General features: G+C 34.6%; 1 protein-coding gene across 1 annotated transcript in view; it reads left to right on the forward strand.

Moving 5' to 3' along the window:
- ROBO2 (roundabout guidance receptor 2) overlaps positions 1-10,329 on the forward strand; it is a 1,375,087-nt gene extending 1,364,758 nt beyond the window's left edge. The window contains exons 26-28 of the mRNA XM_049785493.1: positions 5,967-6,239; positions 7,866-7,972; positions 8,883-10,329. Of these exons, the coding sequence (XP_049641450.1) occupies positions 5,967-6,239; positions 7,866-7,972; positions 8,883-8,891 (389 nt within the window). The 3' untranslated portion in view covers positions 8,892-10,329. The remainder of the gene's footprint in view (positions 1-5,966; positions 6,240-7,865; positions 7,973-8,882) is intronic.
- Positions 10,330-11,824: the final 1,495 nt, after the last annotated feature.

The raw sequence follows: 11,824 nt of genomic DNA on the forward strand, positions 1-11,824 counted from the left end.
GCAGACATTATGAGAGTAATCACAGGGAAGTTCTATGCCAGGACTACAGTAGCACATATCACTTTTCTTATTTGTCAAGAACTTTGGGAACTGGAAAAGTGGCTGAATTATAGATAGTGTGCATGCTTCTCTTGTGTGAGGTCCTGGCCTCTGCTTTTGACATTGAAATAAAAATGTGGGGCCGGGTAGGTGGCGCTGGAGGTAAGGTGTCTGCCTTGCAAGCGCTAGCCAAGGAAGGACCGCGGTTCGATCCCCCGGCGTCCCATATGGTCCCCCCAAGCCAGGGGCGATTTCTGAGCACATAGCCAGGAGTAACCCCTGAGCGTCAAACGGGTGTGGCCCAAAAACCAAAAAAAAAAAAAGAAAAGAAATAAAAATGTCACACAGCACCAAGCTAACAACTGGAGTGGAAAAGTTCTCTTTTCTTTTGCCCAATAAAAGGTTATTGACATTGTGGGAAATGATAATTTCTATTAATTAAAAACGTACAACTATTCAGTTTCCTTCTGTCACATATAAAAATCTCTCCTAAGAAGACATTGCTCAGTCCGAGACATATTTTCAAGAACAAAGGTTTACAACGGGAGGCTAGATGGTTTTGTACTGTACCTGCATACCATATGTTCAATCCAGATTCGATTCTGTCACCGTATGATTTCTAGACCATTGCTGGGATATCTGTATGGAACCCGATGTAGAGTGGCAGTGGCCTGTGTAATCCCTCACATGAAAACATCACATCCTCAGACCCACCTTATATGAATTACTGAGAATCACCAGGGGAACTGAGGCTTCCTGAGCACTCTTTGGCAACACTCACCCACCATCATCAAAAATACAATTTATAGGAGAGGGCCGGTAAGAAAAGAAGAAAAAAAAAATAGAAAAAAAAAATACAATTTATAAACAATCCATAGAGATTGCTGAGCAATTAAGTTCCCTAGCTACCATCAACTTATTTTTATCTATTATATCTTTTTCTCTCACTTTTCACTTTTTCCTAACATCCCCATTCAGAGAAAGGCCTATTTTCAGTTCTTCCATAGACTAAGTATTAAGGTTGAGCCAGTTGTTTTATTCATTAATTTTTATTTGAGCATTTATTAGGTACCTGTTAAATGATAGACAATGTGAAATAAAATTTCCTGTTTTCCCCTAGACATTTCATTCTAGTGAAGAAAATAGAAAAAAAAAAAAAAAAACGTTTTCTTTCTTGGGGGGACCAAACCTGGCTGTGCTCTGGGCCTACTCATGCCTCTGTAAAAAGGAATAACTCCTGTTTAGGGTTTGGGGTAACAGGTGGAGTCTATGGTAGGCTGAATGCTAAGGCAACCAACCACCTTATCAATTCTACTATCACTCTAGCTCCAAGGCTTTTAATTTTTTAATTTAATTACCATGAGTTATAAATATATTTATGATTGAGTTTCTGGTGTACAGTATTCCAACACCAATCCCTTTCCGTGTCTCCTGTCCTCCACCAATGTCCTTAGTTTCTCTCCTACACTCTTGCCTAACTCTGTGGCAGGCCCTTTCCCCATTACCATTATCCTATTCTTTCCTTCCTTAATGTATTCCCCTAACTCCCACTTTAGTGGCAAGCTTCTTATTGAAAATCAGTGTTCCTTCTCTTCAATTCTATATAGTGATCATTTTGAGTATTTTCCTATCTCTCTGACTGACCAACCTCACTTAACATATTTTCTAGATCCATCAACATGGAAGCTTTCATATGACCTGATGATTCCACCCCAAGAGCCAAAAAGTACAATACAGAAAAAGCATCTGTAGACTTATATTCATTGCAATACTATTTACAATAGACAGCATCTGAAAACAACACAGTGTCCTAAGATAATATTTTTAAGTGATAGAACGGGCACAACAGTAGTATAGTTCTAGAGTATTACTCTTCCATGCAGTTTACCCAGGTTCAATCCCTGGAACCCTATAGGGTCCCCTGAGCTAGATTTAATCCCTTCATGCAAAGCCAGGTGTAAACCCTGAGCACTAGCAGGTATGGTCCAAAAAATAAACAACAAAAAACGTAAAAGTAAATGCATGAGTGGAATTATGAACTTTGTGTTCTTGTGCAGAAAATAGCATGAAGGAAATTGTGTGGTCTAAATATCTATTTTACATAAAGTGAGGCCGCAATGATAGTGTAGCAGTAGGGTGTTTGCCTTGCACATGGCTGATCCAGTACAGACCTTGGTTCCATTCCTGGTGTCCCAAATAGTCCCCCAAGCCAGGAGCAATTTCTGAGTGCATAGCCAGAAGTATCCCCTGAGCATCACCAGGTGTGGTCCAAAAACAAACAAACAAACAAACAAAAATACATAAAGTGCTCTGCCGCAGGCATCTTGCGTCTCAGCATCTCTAGTGGGATGCAAATCCTTCAACGAGAGGAAAATGGATAACACGAGCGGCCGAATATGAAATAATGAAACCACACACAGAGTATGATGGTCAACACATCTTCTGGTAGGAGTGCGACAAGTTTAGTTTTTTGGGCAGGAAGATTTATAGGGGTAAAACGAGCCACAGGTGTAGAGAAGAATAATTATAATAACAAAGCAAAGTACAACAGGAACAATACCTAGACGATGGGTGTGACTGTAAAAATTCTAAGTTACAAAGGAGATGATTACAACTCAAGGCAGCTCTTAGCAAGCTTACTTCAAATGCAAAATCAGGATTAGGAGGAAGTAGGAAATATCTAGGCACTTGGTCTATGCTGAGCTGGGCTCTATAGTTTTAGAGGTCAAGTAAAGGAAGGACCCACATCCCCTTAGGTGTGGTTAGGTGTGATTCCCTTTTACTAAAGGGAGTAAATAGGCCAAGGTCTGCTTTCTGGCTTCACCCTTGATTACCAGAAACTGCAGCTGCAAGGACATATTGTCTTTGCTTTAGGTGCTAAATATTATCCAGAAAAAGATGTTCTCTTAGTATCTTTGATGCTGGAATTTCTGAGCCAAATTATTTGATGGAGGCCATAATTTTGCCTGATATTTACAAAGGAGAAGTAGCCAAATACTAACTGAAGTAATGCCAAGCATCCCTTTGGAAATTCCTCAACTATCCACACAATGGGAAAAAGGCATCCATAGCGGGCCTTTTGAGGAACCCCGTGGGGGTTATTTTAGTACTCCCCACCAGGAAAATCTGAGGATACATCTCGTGGGCTGAGCTCCCCTAAAAGTTTATGTATGCTGCGGTAGTGCTCAGGGAATATTTCTCTGAAAGAACATAAGGGAAAAGAACACTATTGTCCGAGAAAATGCAAGCTGTAAGGTATTTGCATTACATGCTCTAATCTAGGACAGACCGTGGTTGGATCCCCAGTGTCCCATATGGTCCTCCAAGCCAGGAGTGATTTCTGAGCACATATCCAGGAGTAACCCCTGAATGTCACCGAGTATGGCTCAAAAAGAAAAAAAGGAAAAGAAAGAGAAAAGAAATAGTGTACAGATCTGAGATTTCAGTGAAAGCCAGAATGGCAGTTGACTGGCAAAGAACAACATAGTAGATTATTGAATTAAGTCTAACAGATCAATCCCACTGATCCCACAGTAGATCATGGAATAAATAAGTCAAGAAACTGTTAGAGTATAACCAAAACAATATTGACTCTTTGAAAGGGAAACCAATGGATTTAGGGGTGTGTGTGTGTGTGTGTGTGTGTGTGTGTGTGTGTGTGTGTAAGAGGAAGAGAGAAAGACACACACAATGACAGACACAGACTGAGACACAGAGAGACAGAGAGAATGAAGGGACTAAGATAAAGAGTAGTTTTAAGCTACTCTACTTATGTCAAGATAAATATTATTTTTGTGTTTCTGTATGGGGACATAGATTGAAAACATAGAAACTACATTGTGTTCATTGAGTTATGAAGGAAAAAGATAGATACCAAGTTAAAATTCATGGCATGATTTAAAAAAAAAGGTTGGATTTTGTGTTTTTATTTATTTGTTTTTATTAGGTAGATTCCACTGCATTTATTAAGAAAACTTAAATGTCAAAAAAAGATTTCATCTGCATTAACTACCTTGTATATTGAGATTGCTAGCTGAGTTGAGGAACACTATAGAGGAGGGATGCTTTGTAGAGGAAAATTTAGAGCTCATTTTGATATGCAAATTTTAAGATCCTTCCTGAAGAACTAACTGTCTTGTATATGCCTACTTATATAGTTCTAAGGTGCATGTGAAGAGAGCTCTAAACTAGAGGTGTTTTGTTTTGTTTTCTTCTCTTTTTTTTGACCTAAGAAACAGAGCACCATAGTGGTACATACGTTATTGAGTGAGAATGTGCCTAGCAATACTAAATCCTCAGTTGACCAGTAAAAGACTTCTTTAGCAAATTGATTTAGTTGAAATGAATCAACATAGAAATGAATAATAAATTTAATTTAAGAAAATATATTTGATTACAAACTTTTATAGTTTCCACAGCCCTTCTGAATTCTCATCATTTCTCCCATATGTTTTTTTTTTCAGTATACTTGTAGTGCTCTGTCTTCTTAGTATATACAAACTCCTAAGATATGACCTAATTTAGGTTGCTCTCTCATTCCAGGTTAGATCAAATAGTAATCCAAATTTTAGCTGGCACAGCTATTCTGGCCATTTTGAAAATGAAGCAGCTCTGTTAGAGAATAAAAATCAATAATAAAGTAAGTTATTTTAGAAGTAAATATAATAATTTCCTTTCCATTGTCAGTCTGAGTCCAATAAATCAGATGAAATAATTAATTTGCATTTATTATAATACATACTGAAGGAAGTCAGTATTGAATATAAATGAAATGCCAAACTCATTGGCAGTTTATTCAACAAACAGATATCTCTAAATTGAATTAGCTCTTCATTTTGGAAGAAATGTTCCAAATAAAACTTTATTCTGCCAGACAGAAGCCCTGTTCCCTTAACTAATTAGTTATTTATAATGTAATAAGAGGATTTACACAGGGACTGGGAATGCTGTTCCAGCACAAAGTCCCAGAGCAGAAGCTTCGGGTGCCATTGTCTCAGTGCTATAGAGAAAAATAGCATTGTGTTCATTGATAGGCCAATTAAGCCTTCTATAAATGTCTGATAAAGAATTAAAATTTTCTAGAGAAACTATCATTTTACATGAAATGTAGTCTCTTCTAAAGTTTGCAATGTTTTTTGAAATAGAAACCTATATATGAAATTGATATAGGAGATAATCCTGTTAGTCAAATACATGTGTATACATTATATTAAACTTGGTCTTTATGAGCAAACTAATTATTGGTACTCAAGAATAAAAAGTAAGCCTGTTAGAAAAACTAAAAGAAACTAAAACTTAGGAATTTTGAGATGATTTTGAAATCAACAAATTCATTTAGATCTAGTATAATGTAAATCATAATAGAATAGGGATTATGAAGTATGAATGAAGGATACTAATTTCACATTTGAAGACAATAAAAAATGTCATGGTCTGAACAGTCAGTTAAAAACAACTCCATATGCAAATGTAAATTTTCATTGATATTTAAAGGGATATTATGAAAAGTTATTGAGTCTCAGTTTTTATGATGCATTATCTAACACCAGGAAAATATTATATCTGTACTCTGAGCAATGGTTATTACTTATTAAAATTAAGGCATTGGAGGACATAATATATTAGTTGTAACTCATTAGTTAACTCATGAAACGAACAGCCAGAGTCAATTGTCAGGAAGAATGTTAATTGTATTTAATAAGTGTTAGCTTAACCCTCTGACTATTGATAAATGTACCACATACATGGGGAAATGAAGTCATATGTTGCATATGATATGGCACATAGTTATTAATTTCCCAAAGGCAACATTTTCTATTAAGATTGGCAGGGGAACAAGGGAATTTTTTTCACTTAGTTTCTCGATTAAAATCTGTACTTTTAAAATTAAATTTTAGCCCATTCTAAATATTATTCAAAATTTTTAGATCTTCCACCACCACCAGACCCCCCTCCAGGTCAGGGTTTAAGGAAGCACATAGGTCCGAGCCAGAATGCTGGTAACATGGAAAACTCAACAGAGAGAAAGGGAAGCTCTCTGGAGAGACAGCAAACATCCACTTTAGAAGACACCAAGAGTTCATTGGATTGTCCAGCTAGAACAGCCCTAGAATGGCAACGACAAACCCAGGAATGGATAAACTCCACAGAACACCAAGAAGATACATGGAAAGCCCTACACAAACAAGGTGTTGGACCAGGTGTGTTCTACACAGTCCCAAGAAAGGCTGAAATTTGTCCATTATTTTTCCTACTCGGTGTACTATAGATGGCAATTATTGAAGGGCTTCTTAAATACCATTACCTGAACCCACTCATTGAAACTACAATTCCACTACAAAACTCACAACCACATCTCTTAAGGTTGATTCCAATGGTGGCTCTGAATAGAGTCTTTCAGCCCAAAAGACATTCATGCATCATCTATAGTGTCAAACGTTTTGAATTTTTATTTTTGCCATTGACTACACTACTTTTCTTTTACTCAATTTTCCCTCTATGTCAATCTATTCTTTATATCTGTTGCTCTTTTTGACTAAGGGAAGCATGCATTTTGAAAATACAACTTGTTTTAGTGAAATAAATTAATTGAAATAACAAGTAATGTAGACCTATAAAAGAAATTCAGGTTAGGAAAGGTTAAACTGGGCCTATACTCTTTCCTTGATCATCAATTTTACTTGCTATTAATTCATTAAAAATGTTCTTATTTATAAATCAAACTTCTTTGAAATGTTTCAAAATAAATGCCATGATCTGTACTTTAATTTTTTAAGGAAGGCTATATATTGAGTCTCAGAAATGCAGACACACATTACACGCATTCCTGTGGAACCAGTCCTTTTTATCTACTCTACATATGCGTTTTTAATAATGTTTTATTTTATAAGTTACTGTTTAGTAATTTACAAACTATAATTTATGCAAGACCAAACAATTCCAATTTAAATATCTAAATTTTAGTAGAACACTTACACTTCTAAGAATGTGAGTAAAAATCATGTGACCCTTAATAAATATTGTAAGAGAAGAAATATATTATATCCAGCCTGTTTTTACCTTTGTTCAAGTCACAGTAAAAGTGTCCATACTAAGGAAGAAAAAGAGCAGAAAGGGACAGAGAAAGAGGTTAGATAAAGTAAAAAAAAAATAGAAAAGAAAGGGTAAAAATAAGGGAAAAGTATGAAGAAATAAAAACTTTGCAATGATCTAGTATCTTGTTAGGCATTTATGAGTTATTTGAAAAGCTGTACATAAAATTATATTGATACATATTTCTAATGTATGAAATTCTTTTCTAAAAATAGTTACTCCAAATAATGCATTTTCTTTTCAAGAAATAACACATTTAAAAGCTTATTTTCTTAACTAATATAATTATTTACCTGAAGTAATTAAATAAATATTTCATGATTTGAACTAAAAGAAATACAATATCCTTTCCATTTTAATGAAAAAAATCAAATTAGAACCTTATTGAACTCCAGAAATCTTTCTCAGAGATGCTTTTGCTAAACAATATAATTTACTATGTGCAGCTTTTTTTTATAATAAGTTTAAAGTATAAAACTGATAAATTAGCACTGTATATTTATCCTAGGATATCCCTTAATTTACTCCTGCTCCAATTTTATTGTAAGAAATGTTGCTATATGTGGAAATTTCTTTAATATCCAGACATGATTAAAATCATGTTTTTAATTTTACTAAAGATTGAGCTGGTAAAATCGTCCATATTGAACTGAATGCTTAAATTTAAATTTACTTATAGTTTTCTGTTCAGTACAGCCAACCTAACTCTTGTGTTTTTGTTTTGTTTTTCCCAGAAGAGACGTTGGTGCCCTACAGCAAGCCCAGTTTCCCATCACCAGGCGGTCACAGCTCATCAGGAACAGCTTCTTCAAAAGGATCCACCGGACCTCGGAAAGTGGAGGTATTGAGGGGAAGCCACCAACATAATGGCAGTGACCTTCTTGACATAGGATATATGGGCTCCAATAGTCAAAGCCAGTTAACAGGTGAATTATGTAATTGCTTTAGGATTTTCAATATGGCAGTGGTAATGCAGAAAGAATTCTGAGTTTATAATGTAGGAAAATAAAAGTATTTTTAGTCAGATTCACCCTATGAAGGTCTGAGAATTAACTATACCAACATCAATGAATGTCAAATAAAAAACTACATCTCTTTTTTTTTTGTATTGGGACTTTGGCAGTTTAAAGAACAATATGATGAATCCCTCAATTATTAATTACTCTTCATTTATTTTTTGATTTAAATTTAAATAAAATTTCAAAGGTTAAATTTGTAATACATTGCTTCTTACAGGATAGAAAGATAGTATAGTTGGTAAGGTGCTTGTGTTCCAAACTGCCTACCAGGGTTTGATACATATGGTACCCAAAACATCACTGGGAATAATCCTTGAGCACAGAACCAGTAGTAAATCCTGAATATAATCAGGTGTGGTCCAAACCATATCCCCTCAAAAGAATAAGATAAATAAATTTCTTTCTGAGTCAAACATTGGCATTGGTAGAAATTAGATATATTCTCAATTGTCATGCTGATGTTTATTTAAAAACTTTAGAGCATTCTACTGTGATAGCCACTGAATTTCTTTTTCTTGCCCTTTATTTCTGTTTGCAGTGAAATGACAAAATCTTATGACATAACCTTCCTGCTTTACATGTTTGCTCTTTTTTTTTTTTGAACCCTGCTAGTTTATTGTTGTTACTGTTTATAGTAAGGTAAAAGAATACCTGATTTAAGTGGAGACTTTATTTCTGAGCGTCTGATTGTTCTCTCTCACTCTCTCTCTCTTTTTTTGTTTATCTCTGTAGAGTAACTGAGAGGAGAAATGCAAAGCTGCTTTGAAGGACCATCAGGTCTGAACTCATGGAAGTGACACTAAACAGTGCAATGAACAATTTCTTTATTTATGTACTATTAAAAGAACTGTAAATGCAATGTAAAGACACACAGCCACACATATCCCACAGATATTTTACTTGTGTTCTTCTCTTAAGTACACCACCCACCTTAACTCTTTCTTGTCAGGAGTATATAAAAAAGAAAGAAAAGAAAACTCACCCTCCAGGAAGAAAAGGATTTCCCTCTGTATATAATTTCTTTTGTGCATTGCTATGCAAGCTCACTCTTTTTAGCTCTGTTCATATTATTGTCTGTTCTTATTGGTCTGTTGTACTATATGTGAATTAATAGGCTGTGGTGCCATATATTAACTTTTAATTGTGTAACTTTTATGTTTAAATTTTGCACTGCAATTTTATTTGGTGATAAGCACAAATCTCTACTCCTCGTGACATGAAGAAAAAGACTGAATGTGAAGGGAGTTTCTGTACTGTAAACTAGGCTGGAAAATGTTGGTTGTAACCAACCATGTTAGATGGTTTTCAGTTGGGGTGTAGAAATAGAAAATGCAAAGGAACAGTGTGTTGGCAAAGTATTTGAACATCAGGGACTGAGTCGTTAAAAAAATAAAAGATAATGGTGGCTTTTACTATAAGTTGAAGGAGGGTCGAAAGAAGCAAGTTTAAGTGAAGAATGAATAAGCACTAAATTATAAAGGTACCGCGTGTAGTAATTTGCTAAAAACAAACTAAAAGGAAATGAAAGTTATATCTAGAGTCAGCTTTACTTCTCATTGTAATTGACCCATCTGAGCATTCCAAACAAAAGGAATTAAGGTATTTCTCAAGTGCTGTATTTATATTACAGTTTTTTAAAATAGCATTTTCTGAATTACCATAATTAATCTCTCCGACTCATTAAGTCAGAATATAGTATGAAGTTCCCCAAGGAAACAAACAAAAGAAACTCTAGACTATCTAGTCAATACTTAAAGAGGCAATTTATTATTAGGACATACTCAGGCTGCTTCCAAATGTAATTCTATTGCAATATCGTGTTTCATCTTTCTAAAACATGCACAGTACACACTAGAGGATAGAGCTGCACCATTGAAATTTATGACTTTTGAAAAACAAGGCAGTCTATATACAGTTTCGTGTTTTATTTGATTAAGAAGTTACGTCGCCACCAAATGTACAGCCAAATTGTAAGTGCTTAAAAAGCAGTGCTCAGAGTATGTTCAGTTCACAGTAAGTAGATTAAATATTTTATGGTACATTCTCAGAAATTGGCTACCAACAAAAAAAATGTTGACCCACTTTGAATGAGTAAATTGAAAAGAAAAATTTTAAAGGAGAACAATGCATGTTTATACACTTTTTAAATAAAACCAAATCTCGTAAGTGGACATTATAACAGTGTCCTGCCTCCTTTGTTTTTCCAACTTTGAGAACAAGAAGGTCCTGAATATTAGTCATGCAAGGTCAAAATGAATATGCCTTTGAAGTGTATATGGTAGCTACTGTACACGTAGAAGTCAGTCAAGTAGAAGAGAAATTGTTTGAAATTCCCATTTGTGACATTTTCCCAGGTGCTGCCTACACAATTGTAATTTCAATTTCCATTTATATTTTCTCATGTTTCCCCATGGTGTGTTCAGTGACTGATACTTTACAAAATATTTAATATGATGAATAGGATGAACTAGAAACTATAGGGTTCATGTGAATTACAATTCATACTCAATACAATGTTGGTTCAGTCACCAATTATAGGTCATACAAAACATATTAAATAATTAAATGTTCCTTTTTATTTTGAGTTTATAATAAGATAGGCAGACATAAAAGATCAAATGAAAACATAAAGAATATGGGCTCTACCTTCTTGATGTGATGGAGTTCATTCCTTCACCGAAGAAAAGAAGAATCCTGAAATGGTTATTAAACCCTATATCAACCTTCCACCAGAGGTGCCTAAACTTTAATGCATTTTTATTTATCTGGGTCATAGCAATTGAGGAAGATGCAAAGTATTCTCTGAAGAATGAATACATAACTTTATGATATGAAAATTGTATTTTTGTTGCTGAAGCTCCCCAAATCACTATTTTCTATTTAAAAACAATATATACACACATATATTCATTTGTGTTTCTTATTTATATTCCACTATACTATAATTTAGTTTAAAACTTTAGCTCATTATATAAAACCTTTGACCATTGGTAACTGCTTGTTGTATGTGACTAATAAACCAAGAGTCTAAAAATAGAGTAGGTATCACCTGAGCACCGCTGGGTATGAGAGGAAAAACAAGGGAAAAATAAAGTCTGTATACATAGGTGACTTCTGAATAATGAGAATAAGGTCATGCATTCCATATAATCTTTTATGCATACATGTAGCAGTTGTACTCAATTAGTTAACTCTAAACTTCGTTTTGTTCTTATGGAATATTCTTTTTTAAAATTATGCTTACTGTTACATTCAGCTTTAAAAAATTAATCAACTAGATCTTGCATCACAAATTATTTACATATAGATAGAGCAAGATAAAATGATGTGACTAAATGAATCAGACACATTATCAAAATTCAAAAGGGTGATCAATTTACCCTATGGAAAAAGGTTCCCATCAATATAAGTGAGAAAGTTATTAGAATACAAGCATATAGGAACAGAATGCAATTAGAAATTCATTGAGCTCACTCTTGTGTAGAAGTCTGCCCAAACTACAGAAGGGAATCTGGAGGAAAGAGAGTGTAATCTCTTTCTGTTCCTGGTAACATTGCTTCATGCTCATACCCCACCCAAGCTTAACTTACTTCATAGTATGCAGAACTTCTATTGGGTAAATAACTCAACTTGCCCCAACTCAGGTATACCTCCAAGTATGCAGGCCATGTCAC

The sequence above is a fragment of the Suncus etruscus genome, chromosome 13, assembly GCF_024139225.1.
Source record: "Suncus etruscus isolate mSunEtr1 chromosome 13, mSunEtr1.pri.cur, whole genome shotgun sequence".
NCBI classification, from domain to species: Eukaryota; Metazoa; Chordata; class Mammalia; order Eulipotyphla; family Soricidae; genus Suncus; species Suncus etruscus.